Source organism: Pezoporus occidentalis, unplaced genomic scaffold, assembly GCF_034315485.1.
Source record: "Pezoporus occidentalis ecotype Australia unplaced genomic scaffold, CSIRO_AGI_Poc_V1 ctg278, whole genome shotgun sequence".
Lineage (NCBI taxonomy): Eukaryota > Metazoa > Chordata > Aves > Psittaciformes > Psittacidae > Pezoporus > Pezoporus occidentalis.
Genome location: NW_026914697.1, coordinates 274,942 through 292,303, shown reverse-complemented (window position 1 = coordinate 292,303; position 17,362 = coordinate 274,942). Strand labels below are relative to the sequence as shown.

Here is a 17,362-nt window from a genome sequence, read left to right as displayed (position 1 = left end):
GGATCAGTGGGGTCCTGGTGTGCTGGGGCATGGAATAGCCATCAAAACCTGCCGAGACGAGTTTGCACTCCTAAAGCAAATGTAAGTACTTCACCTTCTAGATGACTTTTAATTGTATTTCTGCCTAGAGCCGAGGTATTAAATACCTTGTCACTTGAGGACGGTCAAGGTTGCATTGGGAACGGGAATTCTTCACTCGGCTGTAAGAAATGCAGCTGGCCCAAGACTAACTTCAAGATTAAAAAGAAAATCATGTTTGTAATAACGGTCCAGGATTGTTCGTCCTGAATTTTAAACTTTTTGTTAAATTTGTGGAACTATGGAGGAATTTTCTAGAAAAAGTGAAATAAAGTAAGATGGAAAAGTAAAACTTGGGGTGGTTTTGGTTTGTTGGGTTGCTTCTCCATGGGCAGCAATGATGGAGTTACATAGGAATCCCAGCCTGGTTTGGGTTGGAAATGACCTTGAAGCTCATCCAGTTCCAACTCCCTGCTATGGGCAGGGACCCCTTCCACTGGAGCAGCTTGCTCCAAGCTCCTGTGTCCAACCTGGCCTTGAACACTGCCAGGGATGGGGCAGCCACAGCTTCTGGGGCAGCCCCTGGTGCTGAACAGCACAGGAAGGGAAACTCCTTTAAGCCCTGATGCTTGTTAACATCAGTTTTAAATCCTGCAGCTTTGGGTTGGGGCTCCCTGTACTTCCAAGGCTCTGCAGCAGCAGAGGGGCTTTGCTGCTCCCCATTCCCCTTGGCCCCTGAGCCACGCCAGGGCTGAGCATCACTTCAGTGCAGGGTTAAGGACACGAACAGCAGCGTTTATTGCGTGTTGCTCTGGACAACAGAGCCCGGTTGGGTTCAGACAGGGGAACGAACACCCAGTTACAGTCATGGCACCTGCCTGTCGCAGAGCCCAGACCACACACGGTCTGAGGCTTAACCCCCACCCAAGGTGCCCAGTTCCAGGCACTGCCCCACAGCATCTCTGTGGTACAAGCAGTGCTGCAGCTCCAGAGCTGTTCCCGGTGCTCCTCCGCCTGCTCCTGCTGCTCCTCCTTTGCCAACAGGAAACACAACTTGGAATCAGAGTGTTTGTGTTCAGGAATGGTTTCTAATCTGAAGTAAGGCTTTTTCCAAGGGATCCTTCATTCCCGGTGGGAGCAGCAGTCCTGCCAGGTGCTGGGCAGGCTCCAGTCAGCCTTGTAGAACCAGTTAGAAGAGAGCTCCTGGTACTGGGTGCTTCCTCCAGCTCTGAAGCTGCTCTCATGTGTCCTAACCTCTGGATTCAGTGCAAATGCCTCTGCCAGGACCTTGGGAAGAGCAAAACCTCTGGAGCTGTGCCCACTCCAGGCACCATTTCTACAACTGTAAGACCACAGCCTTCACACGTAGCAGTCCCCAGCCTTATGAGCAGTCCCAGGCTGCTCATTTAACACCACAACTTACAGCTTCAGGGTAACTCAGGAAGATAAAAGTATTGCACAGACAAAGCCAGGAAGCACGAGGTTCCACGTGGTCCTTCACCAGCAGCCACCCAGCATCCATCCTCTGTGATGGAGGATGTGCTATGGGTAAAGGGATTGGGAACAACTCGGGTGCCACCAGCATGCACAGGGAGGGAGGGGGGACAAGGAAATAGGAAGGAAAACGGCGGCTCCTGATTGGTTTACATTCGGCTCAGGAAGAGAAAACTTTGGTTAAAACACAACATGGGTGGAAGGTAAAGGTTGGATCTGCCCTTGTAAAAATGGAAGGGCAAGGACTGGGGAACAGAGTCAGGGATGTCCGAGCATGACGCCAGCCACAGGGAAGCACGGGGCATGAACGCGCTCACCGCGCTGTGCTGCAGGGGCAGGACCTGTAGAGGGATGTGAATGGGAAGGGGCTGCGTGTGCCTGAGCCTCCTTTATTTCAGGGGACCCCAGGGAATCCTTCCCAGCCCCTTCCAGTCCACAGCCGCAGCCGTTCCCCTACTGCCGGAGGCTGTTCCGCACCGGGCCCGGCCCGTCCAAGTCCGCATAGAACTGAGCGATTTGGTCCTTGTACTTCTCCAGCACCACCGCTCGCTTCAGCTTCATCGTTGGGCCTGGGGGAAACAGCACAGGGTGAGGGAGACACAGACCTTGAGGAACCCCAGCCTGGGTTGGGATGGAAGGGACCTTAAACCCCCTCCAGCTCCAACCCCTGCTACGGGCAGGGACCCCTTCCACTGGAGCAGCTTGCTCCATGCCCCTGTGTCCAACCTGGCCTTGAACACTGCCAGGGATGGGGCAGCCACAGCTTCTCTGGGCACCCTGTGCCAGCGCCTCAGCACCCTCCCAGGGAAGAGCTTCTGCCTTATCTCCAACCTGAACTTCCCCTGTTTCAGTCTGAACCCATCACCCCTTGTCCTATCGCTGCAATCCCTGATGCAGAGCCCCCTCCCCAACATCCTTGTAGCCCCCTTCAGACACTGGAAGCTGCTCTGAGGTCTCCACACAGCTTCTCCAGGCTGAACAGCCCCAATGTTCTCAGCCTGGCTCCATAGGGGAGCTGCTCCAGCCCCTGATCGTCCTCGTGGCCCCCTCTGGACTTGCTCCAACAAAGGAGCACTTGGAACACGTGTGCAGACACTGACTTCAACTGCCTCTGTGCTTAATGCAATCTCTCTCCCTTCCCCAGGGAACAGGAGCAGCAGAACCAGCCTCAAGGGGCAGCCCAGAACCCCGGTTAAATGCTGCCGTGCTTCCTCCTGCTGGTGGAAGCAGGGATTCATCCCACCCTCCCCAAACCACGCCACGGGCAACTCCATGGACCCAGAAGGGGTTTCAGGACCCAAGAAGGGGTGATGCGGTGAACCCCAGTGCCCACCCACACCACGCACCAAGCTCTCCACTGAAGACAGAGAAGTCCTTCTCCAGCAGGGTCCATTTCTGGATCCTCTGGGCGTTGGAGGTTGCGTTCTCGTTGACTGCTGCAATCCCCTTCTGGATGGCAGCGTAGACGTCCTTGTCCTTGCTGCGGATGATCTCGGAGGCCTTGGTGGCCTTGCTGCCCAGCCTCTGACAGTATTCAAGGGCTTCTGGAGTGAGATCATCTCTTGGCTCACCGGTGTCTGCATTTACATTGCACTGCAGGACAACACACAGGTAACGTGACCGCTGCTGCAGGCCCAGGAGGTGGGGCAGAGGGGTAAGGAAAGCAGCAGGGTTTGGTTTCTCAGCCTCACTTTTAGGTCTTTTACTTCTGTTACAGAAACACCGATCCCAGACAGGACCAGGCGCCTGTCTGCAGCTCGGCTGTAACAAGTCATCCCCCACAAGGCCTCCCGTCGCTACAGGAGGCTGTAAAACGTGGCACAATTCCCTTCCTCACTGGAATGAAACCCATTCAGCGACACAGGTGGATTCCCATTACCTTTAGTGTCAGAAGCATAGCGACGAACTTGGCTTTGTCTCCAACCAACATTGCGTTGCTGATGATGGGCACGGCCGCTTTCACAGCATCCTCGATTGGAACGGGAGGGATGTTCTCACCTCCTGCAGTGATGATGAGCTCTGGAAAAGAGGCAAATCTTCATCAGTGCTCAGAGCTTTTCCCCCTTCCTCCACAACCTGAAGTGACTTCCTTGCTCCTTTGTGTCTCTCAGACCAAAGAGTGAGCCCGTGTCCCACCATCTGGAGAAGGGAGCAAGCCAGGAGCGCTCCAGTCAGGCTGAGGGCTGAGGCCGGGGTGTGCACACAGCATTGCAAGAGCTGCTTTAATGCTGCAGAGATGGTTGTGGTTTGGGCATAGCGGCGCAGTGTAAGAGCACCTCAGCACCCTGCCAACATCACCTTAAGCCCTGAGGTGTGGATGTTGGTACCAAAGCTGTTCAGAAACTGAAGTGAAACATTCACTGAGGCAATGCAGGGGGAGCGAGGGCAGAGCCTGCCCTTCTCAGCTGCCTTTATTGCCTAAAGCACCCCTTTGCACAACCATTCTCTCTTTCTGCCGACTGAAGTCTTGCATGAAATTGGATTTCATGCTGGGTGCGGGTCAAAGTGGTGGCCCAAGAGCCATGCTGCTGCTCACCACTTTCACAACCCCACTAAGCTCTTGTTTTCTCTTGGAGTTAACCAGCAAAACCAGCTGGAACAGGAGGGAGCTGATAGCACAGTGAGGTCCAGGCAGGTCCAGCACCATAAAACAAGACAACAAGCATTAACTGCTGCTTCTGATCTGAAATCAGCGCCTCAGCACCCTCACAGGGCAGAACTCCTTCCTTATCTCCAAGCTGAACTTCCCCTGTTCCAGTCTGAACCCATCACCCCTTGTCCTGTCACTCCAGTCCCTGATGCAGAGCCCCTCTCCAGCATCCTTGTAGCCCCCTTCAGACACTGGAAGCTGCTCTGAGGTCTCCATGCAGCCACCTTCTGCCCACGCCACACCACTAGCAGGGGCTGAACACAGCTTATCATGGTACTGCGTAACCTCGAGACGGCCACACCAGGGGACGTCACCTTTAATTCTACCAGTGATGTAGAGGAAGCCATGTGCATCCAGCTTGCCAAGGTCGCCTGAATGCAGCCAGCCTTCTTCATCGATTGCCTCTTTGGTTTTGTCCTCCATGTTCAGGTAGCCCATGAAGACGTGTCTGCCTGAGAAGCACACCTCCCCGACGCCGTGTTGATCTGCGTTATGGATCCGTGTCTCGCAGCCCAAGATGCTCTTTCCACAGCTAAAAGAGAACACAAAAACAGACCCAGGGCTTGGCTTGGGTTTAGCCCAGTAGCTGAGCAGCAGGGGGAGATCAGAGCAGGCCCCTCTCAAGCTGAAGTGTTTGAACAAAGCCAGGCATTCTTCAACAAGAGGCATTGAACTTAAAAGGCATCTGCTTGTGTAAGGGGAACTGCAGAGAAAGCTGTTATTGCAGAGATGGGTGCTCACACACCTGGTGGCTTCCACTCACTGCTTTGAGCTAGAAGGTCTGTGGCCTTGGCAGCAAAGTTATACCAAGGTGGTGTTCACTTGGCAACGTGGGGAGGAGCCATTCAGAGCAGCAGCACAGTCCCACTGCCTTTATGCATTGGACACTGTGGGCTCGAGTTCCTAATTCCTTCTCCCCATCAATCCCTTGCTTCCTAGAGGGTGCAGGCCAAGTTAAACTGAAGTAACACCACTGCTGCCCTCGGCAGATCCCCTCATCTGCAAGATGCAGCCAAAGGAACCGGCTCCCTGGTGACTTTTTCCCAGCAGCAAGGCTCTGGGGATGAGCTGCATCAGGCGAGATGCACACGGCAAGATACAGGAGAAACCTTAAAGCAGCTCCTCACAGGCAGCAGTGCTCTGCCCACAGAAAGGTCTTTACCTGGAAAGCCTGAACATGTGAGGTGCAGAGACTGTGTGAGGCCCAGTGCTCTCACTCATGCCATACAGCTCAAGCACAGGGATGTCCAGGCTTAAGAAGAATTCCAGTGTCTCTCTGGAGATGGGAGCAGCCCCTGTGAAGCACTTTGTGCACCGGTCCAGCCCAATGGCCTTTTGCACTTTCTTGTACACCAAGTGCTTGGCTATGTGGAAGTTCATTGGGATATTGTAATACCTGCAGGAAAAAAATGGTTACAAGATCTCAGTCACAAGTAGAACTTAGAATCACACAACAGTTAGGGTTGGAAGGGACCTTAAGATGATCCCGTTCCAACCCCTCTGCCACGGGCAGGGACACCTCATCCTCCTTTCATCTTCATCCTATTTTAGTTTACTCAGTAGAAAAGTTGCTTCCCCCCCTCCAACCCTTCCTGCTCACCCTCTGCTCCAAGCACAACCAGTAGAAGCCAAATGGAGTTAGTCTGGCCTGTTCCATGGCACAGAATCCCTGACCTGATGGTGAAGCTTTCCCAGTGTCCCCGACACCCCTTCCTGTAGCTCAGCATTACCCATTCATCCGGTCCAGGTTCGTCTGCAGCCCGATTTCCTTGGCCCACGCGGCCACTTTTCTTTGGAATGCTGAGGATTTTGCCCCGATGGATTTCATTCTTTCCTCCATTTTTTCCCAGACACGAGGAACTCCCAGGAAAGACGTTGGCCTCACCTCCCGCAGAGTCTCCACCAAAGTGCCCTGGGCAAAGCAGAATCCAAAGCAGCTTTCAGAAGTGCTTCAGCACAGAGAGCCGGGCAGCTCTTCACAAAGATCAGGACTCTACCCTCAGTATTGAGGGATTTCTCCTTTTCAACTGCAGTGCCACCATGGAAAAGGAGCCCCAGCACCATTCAGATGCCACAGTGGCCTTGAGAAGACAGCAAGGGTCAATGCTTTCAGCTGCCAGCGCTGACACAGCCCCAAGACTCATTCTCTTCTCAGGACAGATTTAACTCGGGGGGCATTTTGCAATGTGGACACAGCAAATACAAAGCCATTGCTCAACCAAAGAAGTGCAGTCAGGTGAGATGCCAAGAAGCTCCCAGTTGTGAAGAGCTGGCTCAGCTTATCCCAGTTAGGAATACAGAGTCAAAAGGCAAAGGTCAGTGGCTGCATGTGTCAACACAACAGACCCTTAAAGAGGAGCACTTGGTCACTATGCAAACAAACAGAGTTAGCACAGCTTCCAGAATCATGAGATAAGTCAAGCTATGTTGGTTTTAAGTCAAGCTATGTTGGTGTTAAAGCACACACCCCACCAGCTACAAGCAGGTGGATGGAGATAGGCTTTTAACTATGGTTTTTACCTTTAATGCATCTGGTTGAGCAAAGAAGATTTGTGCTCCGTGTCTCATTGGCAACCAAATATCTGTCATCTGCGCAGCAATGTGACTGAGGGGCAGGTAGCTGACCAGCAGCTCCTGCTTTGTGTCAGCATCTGTCAGCAGCAGGCTGCATCCCGCTGCCCTTGCCGTCCAGGTCAGCTGCAACAAGAAGCCATGTGAGCGTGGAGTGGCAGCTCTTCCAAGCAGGCTCAGCTCCCAGAACAAGTCTACAACGTCCCCCAGTTCCAACAGCAGGGCTGGTTTTCAGTCCATCTCTACCCTCCCTCAGCACACACCCGAGGTCACAGCTCTTCAAGTGGGCAGATACACAGAGACTTACGTTGTCATGGCTGAGCATCACCCCCTTTGGCTGTCCGGTGGTCCCCGAGGTGTAGATCAGTGTACAGCATTGGTTTGGCTTCTGGGACTTGATGATTTCATGGAGCTGAGTGTCTGGAACATCTCTGCCAAGCTCCATGAACTCACTCCACTGCATGCAGAAGAGCAGAGCTCCATCACTTTGCAGGCTATCGTTCACATGCAAAATGAAACCCTTTGCTACACATGAAGAGAAGGACACTATTTTCTAAGTCCAAACCTCTGGCACAAACTGGAAGAGGTTGTAAATAGGCACTGTCAGGCCCACAGTGTTTTCTGGCTGCCACAGCAAGAAGCAGAGAGGGGAAACTGCTGCACCCACCGCTAGTGCTGTAGCAACCCTGGTATTAACTGGGAGTGCCAAGTGCCACCGAGGGCCCCGGGGCTGCCTTGCACACTGACAACCTCCCACATAACGTGGATTATGGAGGTTTGAACTACAGCAGACACCCACTGCTCCAGCGAGGCAAGCCATCGCCCACTAGAGCCAGCACAAGCTCATCTGATGCCAGTCCTATGGAAGGCAATGGCTACTCATCACAAGCCATCAGCTCAAGAGCCAGTATTTGCAAGCCACCAGAATGCCCAGTACTTACAAAGTACAGATTCGGTCTCTTCTCTTTTAGTGCTTCCCCATACTGGACAATAGCTTTCAGATCAGGCAGTTTATGCTGAATCTGTGTTAAGAAGTGAGATTCATGAGGAGGAAATCCTGCTTGTCCATTTCAAGCCTGAGTAACCCTTCACTTAACACACTACTGCTACTTGCTATTTTACATTAAGCTAAGAGAACCTCATCTGCTTTACAGAAAGAGAATGGGCAAGCCTCACTAAAGACAGCCATTTTGACTGGGATGTTGCCAGACAACCAGGGGATGCTCAATTGTTCTTTCAGGCTTCTCATATTTTAAGCTCAAGGCTTCGTTAAGCTGTGAAACCACCATTTAAGCTCTCCTAAGAGTGACTATTCACGTGGCTTGAACAGGGAGCACAGCAAGCAGGCTCCATCAGTCCACCTCTGCTTTCAGACCCAGCATTTCCCTTGGGTACCACTCTCCTCCCATGTCTGTCAATAGGCAGCTGGAGCCCCCAGCCATTTAGGAAGTGTATTTACTTCTAAGATCTTCTGCAGCTGTTTATGGTTTTCCACAACCACCACGTTAGCATTACAGTTCTCTGCTACATAACAACAGGCCTCAGGAGAGTTTGTAGCGTAGATACCAACAGCAAATCCACTAGAAAAGAAAAGGAAAGAACAGGAAACAGGAAAGCAGAACGCGATTAGAGGATTTATCAGAGTTGATGGCAAAATTCACATCATTTCCAACTTTGAAGAGAGGAAAAACCTTAAGAAGAATATCCCATAAAACAACAATAAAAAGCAGAGGGCTTAACTCCAAGAGCAAAGGCTCTGTTCTGGGGTATGGGGAATGTCAGAGTGGTATAAGGGACCAAAGTGTCTCAGGTGGAAGGCAGCTACCAAAGTCCAGTGCTGTGATTCTCTGGCATTTCCCATCATATTTTTAATCACAGTGCAAATAAGCCTGCTTCTGGATTAACCTTTTGTCCAGGCCTTCTTTTGAGAGAAGTACCTGGCTAAAAAACATCATTAATTTTTGTCTCATTAACTCATAATGAAGCAAAGAGAGAGTCAGGTTCTAAGCTATCTTCAGGACGTTCAAATAGAAGCAGTTGGGTTTGTTGTGGGACTATTCACTGCTCAGTATCCTCACAGGAATACCGAGGTTCCTAGCTGAATGCTAAAGGGAAGATGCATGTCAAGAGAACGCTCGCTCTTACCCGGCAAGGATAGCTGCAATGTCAGCAATAATCCACTCAGCAGCATTAAATCCCAAGATGCACACTCCATGGAAACGCTCTAGTCCCAGCTGCAAACAAGAGAGGAGATTACAGCAATCCTGGTTTTCCTTCTAAGAGTGCTAGGAGTTAATTCATGGATCTCTGCTGCGAGCACACCCAGGGAAAAGGTCAGTGATTCACACAGAAGAACTACCCAAGACCTAGTGTGGCACCAGTTATGTTTCACATCAGACACTGTCCCAACTTTATCAGTAGGCAGGAGAAAACAAAAGGATTATCCTTAGGTGCACTCAGTGTGAGGAGCTCACTGATGCTAACGGTGTTGTAACAGCTGCAAAGCAGGCAGTTAATCGGCCCTTTGGGCTGGGAAGAAGGTAAGAGGTGAAGTTAGACAACATCTTTTGAGACATTCAGTCCTTTAGTAAGGTTAGCTATGTCAGAGGCCAACAATGACAAGAGCAACAAGCTCCAGTGACAGTCACAGATGCTTCGCTATGAAATCCCAGCTGTTGAAGTCCTTTTAAAGCTCCTTCAGCCCTTCTCTGGTTTTATACCCAAAGATCCGACCACAGGAGTGAGAACAGAGTGGCCTTAACTTCAAGTAATAAGACCTCATAATGATAGCAGTTAGTAGATGTAATGTTGTTTCTCTCTCCAAGTGTCTTAACTCCCAACAGTACAGGCAAAAGGCTCAGCCAGTTTGGACATTTAAGTCTGATTCATAATTACCCCTTCAAGTTTTCTTCTGTGGAAGATTAAAATGTACACATCTCGTGAGGGGCAATGGCCAGGTTTGCCATGCACCTCAAACACTTCACTTGCAGTGTTTCCTTACCTACGTTTGTAAGTTGGATATGGAAGCAACCTGCAAGAAATCCAAGCAAAACCACTGTGGTAATTCCCAAGCTGTTCCTGGCATGTTCAGGTCTTTCCCTGACACTTTAAGGCTCTCCTACACTCCAGAATCAATAAGCTGACTACAGCCATTTCAGCAGTTAAACCAACTGACCATTAACCAGGAGAATTCAACACAAGCTTACCTTCAGGAAGCTTTTTGCTGCTTTCCAGCACTCATTATAGTACATCTGATACGTTAGTTTTACCCATTTGCCATTCTTTTTGGATGCAAGGGCATAGTAATTGGAGTATTTCTTCACTGTTTCCTGGAATAGCTCGTGCACAGTCTCTGGTGCCTTGCTGCCTAGGCCCTTCTCAGTTATCCTCAGCTTGACTTCTCCATCTCGCTGTGTTGTCCACAAACCAGAGGTAGGTGAAGAGGCTGGTTTGAAAGAGAAGTGGTCAGCATCTTATATTTAGCAATTGCTTGCTGCCATAAGAGAAATACAAATACAAGTATCAAACATAAGAAAGGAAATGCTGTTACACCCCCTCCCACACCCCTTGGACTTCTTATCCTTGGCACGTTTGCCATAAAACTCCCAGTGCTTTAGATCAGGACTAACAGAGGAAGCCTCTAAAGCACTTTGGAACCTGCCTTAAACAGTTCCCATTTACATCCCCCTCTGACCTGCCTTGCTGCCCTAAAGCTCTTGCACCAGTAAAGTGGCAGCTTCCCACAACAGTCATATACACTCTGCTTTTGCTTTCCTTTTAAGGAGGACTGGAAGCAGCACATTACTATGTGGCAGATGAGCATTAGGCATTGACACTACCTCTTTTACTCCTTGAAGCCCAAGTTCAAGACGCTTCTGGACAGAGCATCTGGCAATTTCAGTTTCTTCTTCCATTGCAGACAAATTCCTCTTCCCATTTCAGTAATAAGTTTATGGACATCACAGTAACTGAAAACTCTTTCCACTTACCTTTGCAACTAACCTGAGATCTCTCCATCTTAGGATCTTCAACTGTCTTGCTGCTTTGGACCTCAACAGCTCTGCAAGGCAAAAGCAATGAGCCCTGGAGAGGCTTAAGCACCCTGGCTGAAGAAGGCTCGCTCCATCACAGCATTGTATTAGTCCTTGGGTATGTGTCAGAGTGGCTCCTGATGTTCTGCAGGGGACTTTACTGATTTTAGTAGCCTGCATGGCTCTGGCAACACCCCAGTTCCTTCTCGGAGGGCACGCAAGCTCTGCCTGCACTGCTTTTAAACACGTGTATGTTATCTGAACTGTGGCTGTCGTTCCAGATAAGCTGCAGAGGAACCCATAAACACATGAGCCAGAAACCAGCTCTCATTTCATACCAGGGCTCTGCTCTGGGTGCCTGAAAGTGAGAGGCTGCAGCAGTGAGGAAGCAGGGGGCAGGAAGGGGCCCACGATCTCCTGTCTGCAACACGTGCAGCGCACGAAGGGGAGGCCCCAGCAGCCTCTCTCCCGAGCCCTGCACAAGCCTCCAGCCTGCAGGGAAACCCACAAGGATTTCCTGCAGAAGCCAGGCCAGCTGAGGAGCAGGAAACTGATCTCACAGGAAAGCTTGGCCTTACGTATTCCTAACGAACCCGGGGCATCAGGCTCCTGCCAGATGTGCCTGTTCCTACCCCAGTCACGCTCCTCCCCAGGAGCTTGTCCTGAGGTGCCAGCTGGAAGCTGCCCCTTTTACTTTCAACCTTGCAAGATCTGGTGAAGTGCCCCCCGCCTGCGGCTGTAGAACTGTGTTTGTCCCCTTCCAAGACAGACTCTCACAGCTGTGAATGATGAGGGTAAAGAATAATCAAGCCCACGTCCCACTTCAGACCACACACTGAAAGCCAGACCCTGTGGGATTTGGTGTTCGAGGCCCTAGAAGGGCATCCCACCCTCCAACTTATAGGCAGACATTCCACTACCCTGACCAATACCCCTCAAGGACCACGGCACTGCAGTGACATCCAAGCTTTAGATATTCCAGAGAACCAAAGGTTCCATCTTGCCTTCCCAAACAGCCCTCCTGGGGCCCTTTGCTCCTGGCAATCACAAAGGTCTTTCTTTCTTCACGCCAGTGCTAGGTGTTCACTGTGCCCCATGGCAATGTTTGGTGCAAGGCTGCTCTCTAGCACCCCGGTGTTCTAGAAAGGCTCCTGAGATCACAACAGTGCCAGCCCTTTGCAGGGGCAGCTTTGGGGCAGGAGAAGCCCTGACGTCTCTGCCTGTCATGCTCCTCAGTCCCATGCACACTCCTCAGCCTACCCCAGTCAAGGTCCCCACTGAGCCCCACATCTTCCCTTTCTGCTAGGCCAAAGAGAGGACAAGTCAGCACAAGGCTCTGTGTGAATTTTAGTGTAAATCCCTTCCCTTTGGTTAAAGTTTGCTCTGAATGTCTAGGGGATAATCAACCGTTATTGCTTTGCACCTTATGAGAGGGTTTGACGAAGCTACTTCCGTGCAGTGTCCAAAGTGGAATTGCTTCTCCTAATGGATCTGCAAGCCAGAAACCCAAGGGAAGTAAATGTTTTTGTCTTGATTTCCCCAAAGGGATGATGAGATGTTCCCTACCACACATTTCCTCCTTGACACAGAGAATGTTTTTCAGTGCACATCGACCCTCAGCTGCAATAGTTCTGCACCATTTCTCCATCAGCTTTTATGATCAAAACATGCAAATGACCCAGTAATACAGGGCAAAAAAAACCCCTCAATTATTTCCCTTACAGTGACTCAAGTCACCTTTTTCTCCCCTTTAACATGTAATGCAAATGCAGCCTGAAAATAAATAGGTAAAGAGGTTTTTTGTGAGCTACTTCCCATTACCCTGTGTTGAGATACAGACCCTTACACACTGACCTGCTCTTTAGTAAGAGGCTGCTTACATTTATAGAGAGACTAATAGGAGTCTGATGAAAATCAGCTCAGGTACTGAACACGGGCTATCCCCCACCACTGAGACAGCAACACTTCACAACGTACTCACTGGGTATTCGATTTGATCAGTGCCCTCCCAACTACATAGAACTAAAACTTCCACAAGGTTCCTTTAGAAGAGGTGGTCTTTCTGACCGTGCAGGATATTCTACCATTGCTGTGCTTTAAGCTGATACTGAATGCACGCTGCTTTAAGCTGCAGGCTCTGTATGGTAGCTGTGTACAGCAAATTTGATTCTGTTCCTCTTCTTTTGAGAGGGTGATGCTGTAGATTCAGCTTTTGGAATTGGGAAGAAACGTTTGAAACTCCTTCCAAAATCTAATGGGAATTAAATGGATGCAAACGTGATCAAATACAAACTGTTTCTTATGCATACAGGTCACCACAGAGAAAACCTGAGCTAAGACAAACCTAGCTGATGAGTTGAGCAGTACATCATCCAGTGACACCTCAGCGCTCCCTTGAGGATCCGAATGAGAGCAAGCCACAGGGACTGGTTCTGCAACTGCCACGGGCGCGTTTGCCTCACACAGCATCGTCCCTGCAAAAACAGGTTTGAAGATTAAAATACAATCAAAGGCGGCAGTAAAATCAGCTGCCATGGATGGAGCTGTGTGAGCAGGGCGATCCCAGCGCAGGCGTGACTCCAGTGCTGGATTGGCATGGAATACAGTGGGTTCTAACAGCAGACGCAGCACACTCCGCACCCAGCGCATTCAAAACCCCATCAGTGGTAGGGGATACACCCGCCCCACATCCCAACACGAGTGTGACAACCACACCTTTGGCCATAAGAGCACCACGAGCCTGACAGCTCAAGTTTTACACCCCCTTGCCCCCAACCATTCCCACCCGGCTCTCAGAGCCCCCCCAAACCCACCTCCCAGGGCAGCGGCTCCAGCCTCACAACGCATGGTCTTTGTGCAGCCTCAGCCTCTTCCTCCCTCGAGCTCCAGCCCAGCGCTGAGGAGCAGGATGTGCAATAGCCTTGAGTTTTAAACTAGCGCCCAGGAGGCAGGTCTGGAGCATCTTATGTCATGTGCTGCCTGCCTCGCAATTGGAGGCGGCTCCTCACCCCACACCGCTGCCTCTTAAGGAAGCTCTGGCTCCGTGCCTGCCTGCCAGCCGCTGCACAGGGGGGCTCTGGGGGGGGACCACAGCCCCAGAACAGCGCAGAGATTGAACCTGTTCTCATACCAATCCTCCTCTTTGCAGCCTGTGCCTTCAGTACTTTGTCATGAGGGGTTTTAGTCACCCAAACAAAGGGATTTAGGACGTTGGTTTTACTTTAGGTTTACATTCATCACAAGCTTCTGAAGCTCGTGCTTGACAGGCTGAGCTTTAATTGTTTCAAAGGATTTCTAATTGACTGGAGAGGAATCTTGTTATCCTTGATCTTTGCACAAAGTGGATGTTAGCGGGCTATTTTGTACTTGCAGCAGACAGACGCAGTTTCAAGCGGGCAATGTGAAGAGCATCTTTGTCTCGACAATAAGAGGCAGGAGCAAAACGAGAAAGCTATTTTATCTTCTGTATCTGGCACAGCCAGGCTGCAGCCTTCAGCCCCTGGTGGGTGAGGAAAGCCATCCCCATGGACAGGCACAATTCCCAGCAGGCAGAACTGCCTTCCCCCCTGGAAAGCGGATCCCACCCCTTCCCCTTGCTCATCTACACAAGGACACGTTGCTGCTCACACCACATTCTGTCATGGGCTGCAACTGACAACACAAAAAGTAGTTTCATTCAGCAGCAGCTGAGAAAGAGATGTCTCCAAACCTCCCATCTCTGAAGCTCTGATAAAGGGCAGACATCACCCAGCACCCATTCTAGGCTGGAACACCACAGCGGTTTATTCTCTTGGGGTTTCATGTAGTAAGACAGCTATGAGAAAAGGGGCTCTGCCTCTACAGAGGAAACCCTGAGACCCAGGTTTAGCCCCCTCCCCACCCTGGAAGAGCTCACTCCCACATCAACAGGAGCATCCTGGTTACCAGCCAGCTCTGTGCCTGCTGGAGGTGTCACCATCACCTCTCTTGCTCAAAGAGAGCCCAAGGCACAAGGCGAGGAGGAACATCCTGCAGAAGCTGGCATCAGTCTCTTTCCCAGCGCTGCACCCACATTCCTTCCCAGCACCCCACAACAAGGGGTTTAAGCTCCCCTGCATCCCTGCAGGAAGATTTTCTCCCTCCGCTAATTGCAGCATCTCTCTTGCCGTCTGCTCTTCAGTGCAGCAAGAAAGTCTGCAGGGAAAGCGTGGCTGTGTCCTCACACCAGCAACGTTGCAGCACAGCCCGGTGGAGGTTGGTTAGAAACCTGTTGAGCAAAGAAAGGGAGAAGCCTCTCCTCCCACAGAGGTGTTTCTGCATCACCCACAGTCACTCGAGAGGGAAAAGTGCTCCACAGTGGAGACTGCTGCTGTGCTCTGCCCTTGCTGCACATGTGCCCTTCACTGAGACACCCTATACAGGGCATAGCCCTCACAGGAGGGTCTTATTCTGATGGGGGCTCACGAGGTACAGCACAACTTGAAAGTCTGGGGAGATACAGCAGGACATCGCTGTCTTATCACATCTAGTGGGATGGGATCTTCAGGGAGAACCTAGACGTTAAAGCTCCATGGCCCCCAGCACCTGGAGAGCAGCAGCATCCGCCCTGCACAAACAGCAGCAGAACTTCTGGAGCACCCAGCTCCATTCACACTGCAAAACAAAGCTGAAAGGCTTCCTGGTTGCGCAAGGTGCCTTGTGAACGCAGGCCACTGGAATGCCAAGGCAGCCATGCACTCTGTATAACAGATTTGGGTTAGAAACAAGTATTTGCCAATATAAATGCTCTGAGTGGCTCTGCTAAGCACTGCCACCAGCCCCTTCCTTCTCTGAGGCTTAGTTATGCCACTGGAAAACAGCTCACTGGGGTGAATGTGATCACAAACGGGATCTGGAATGATCCCATCCTGCCCCACGCTGTTTGCACAGGAGCTAACACACAGATGGTGAGGAACACGAAGAACACACCCGAACAAAAGCCTGCTGAAAGAAACCTCCCTTTTAATTACCCTGCATGGCAAGTGAAGCCATTTCAATACAAAGCATCCTCTGCTTTGAGGGAATGCTGTGTCCAAGAAGACCTGGAAGTTGGTGAACGAGCTCATTGGAGCTTCACCAACAAAACAGAATGAAGGTGCAAACCCATGACAGTCAATGGGACAGGAGTGCCAGTTTCCTTTATAAGTGGTCAGAGGTTATTAAGGCACACACAGAGCTTCCAGAAGGTCAGCTCAGACTCAGACTGATGCAGATATGCATTGGTCATGTTGACATTTTCCAGCTTCCTGTTAATGACCAAGTTTCTTCTGGTAAATACACGTCCAGATCAGCTTTAGGAGCTGCTGTTATCTCGCTGCCTTTCCACACTTCCACCAAAACCGAAACTTGGCCTTTTTCTTGTTTCCCTCACAGATTTTATTGAGGAGAGAGCAGTTGAACAACCTCCTCTTCCTCTTTTAGATAAATCCCAGTTTTTAAGAGGGCAGCGCTAAAAACTTAAGCACTAAAGGTTTTCTCCTCGGCAGTAGCGCTGACCACAGGCTGGCATACGGCTGTGCTGGGAAATGATCTGATGCTGGAGCTAAGAGAGCACAAAGAAAAGCAGCTCCAACCTCCCTAAGGATGATACCAGACCAAAGACCCTGTGTGAAGGACTGCAGACAGACACTTGACTCCATCACAACGCTGAACGTTCACTGAACACAGATGCTGCAGAGCATCACTTTGTCACCTAAAACCAGGCGGGGTGACAGCGAGGGGTGGAGGCATCAGCCCCGTGTGGTTCCTCAGCCACTGCAGAGCTCATTTCACGCTGTGTGCCGATTGCTTCCCCAGGACACTGGGAGATTTTAGGTGAATTCCCCAGCGCCGTGACTCACCAAGAGGCTTTTTTAAGTTCCCGTTTCCTAAACTGCTCTTTGCTTTACTCCACCATCTGCGCTTGCCTGCGGGTGGGAAACCCCCTTGCGCAGAGTGAGAAAGCACTGGGGTATGTGCTCAGAGACACGGTACCCGTGTTTCTGCCAGCAGCCACGCACCCAAGGCTTCATCTTAGCTCAGAGCCGGCAGTGTCAGAGCATCCCCAGACAACCAAGTCCCTCCATGCTCCTTTACGGACAGGAACGGCAGCAGCCTCCCCGGGAGGGCATGGGCCTCGTGGAGAAACTGAGGCAGCACCGCAGAAACGTTCCCTTCACACTGACAGAGACAGGCACGACCCGGCCCCAACACCCACACCGGCCCCACAGCCTCCCACCCGGGACACGGCGGGGAACCCCCGCAGGGCCTCCTCACAGCGGTCAGGGCGGAACGAGGCCCGTCACGGCTGTGCCAGGAGAACGGGGACGGGACGGGACGGGAACGGGAACGGGAACGGGACGGGAACGGGACGGGACGGGAACAGAACGGGACGGGAACGGGGACGGGACGGGACGGGGACGGGCCGGGCCCCGTTACCTCAGGAGCCGACACGCGACGCCCGCCACGGGGCGCGGCAGCCACGCGGGGGCCTTTAGAGCGCGCCGGGCAGGGCCTAGAGGGGGGGGCGTGGCCATGGCCCTGGATGGGCGGGGAAATCCCGATCAACCCCGCCCCATTGGAGCTCGAAAGCCCCGCGCGG

General features: G+C 51.6%; 1 protein-coding gene across 2 annotated transcripts; it reads right to left on the bottom strand.

The window, feature by feature from the left end:
* Positions 1-1,658: 1,658 nt before the first annotated feature.
* ACSBG2 (acyl-CoA synthetase bubblegum family member 2) lies at positions 1,659-17,220 on the bottom strand. Of its 2 annotated transcripts, none has more exons than XM_062625179.1 (15): positions 17,200-17,220; positions 13,109-13,238; positions 10,723-10,793; positions 9,940-10,178; positions 8,879-8,967; positions 8,193-8,313; positions 7,675-7,755; positions 7,041-7,190; positions 6,683-6,859; positions 5,893-6,074; positions 5,325-5,558; positions 4,477-4,694; positions 3,392-3,531; positions 2,859-3,105; positions 1,659-2,081 (listed from the first exon to the last, which is right to left on the bottom strand). In XM_062625179.1, exons 2-15 carry the CDS (start codon positions 13,231-13,233, stop codon positions 1,966-1,968), a joined length of 2,190 nt encoding a protein of 729 aa, XP_062481163.1. In that variant the 5' UTR covers positions 13,234-13,238; positions 17,200-17,220; the 3' UTR covers positions 1,659-1,965. The 2 variants fall into 2 exon arrangements, with proteins under 2 accessions (XP_062481163.1, XP_062481162.1); XM_062625178.1 differs by lacking the exon at positions 17,200-17,220 and adding an exon at positions 13,578-13,726.
* Positions 17,221-17,362: the final 142 nt, after the last annotated feature.

What these genes read in the sequence shown, in the direction of transcription:
- ACSBG2 (XM_062625178.1), bottom strand. Translation starts at nt 13,611, where the DNA reads ATGCGTTGTGAGGCTGGAGCCGCTGCCCTGGGAG. An exon ending in ATTGCAGCTATCCTTGCCGG is followed by an intron (nt 8,314 to 8,878) that starts GTAAGAGCGAGC and finishes TTTCTTTTCTAG; the next exon opens with TGGATTTGCTGTTGGTATCT. An exon ending in AGCTGCAGAAGATCTTAGAA is followed by an intron (nt 7,756 to 8,192) that starts GTAAATACACTT and finishes TTCTTAACACAG; the next exon opens with ATTCAGCATAAACTGCCTGA.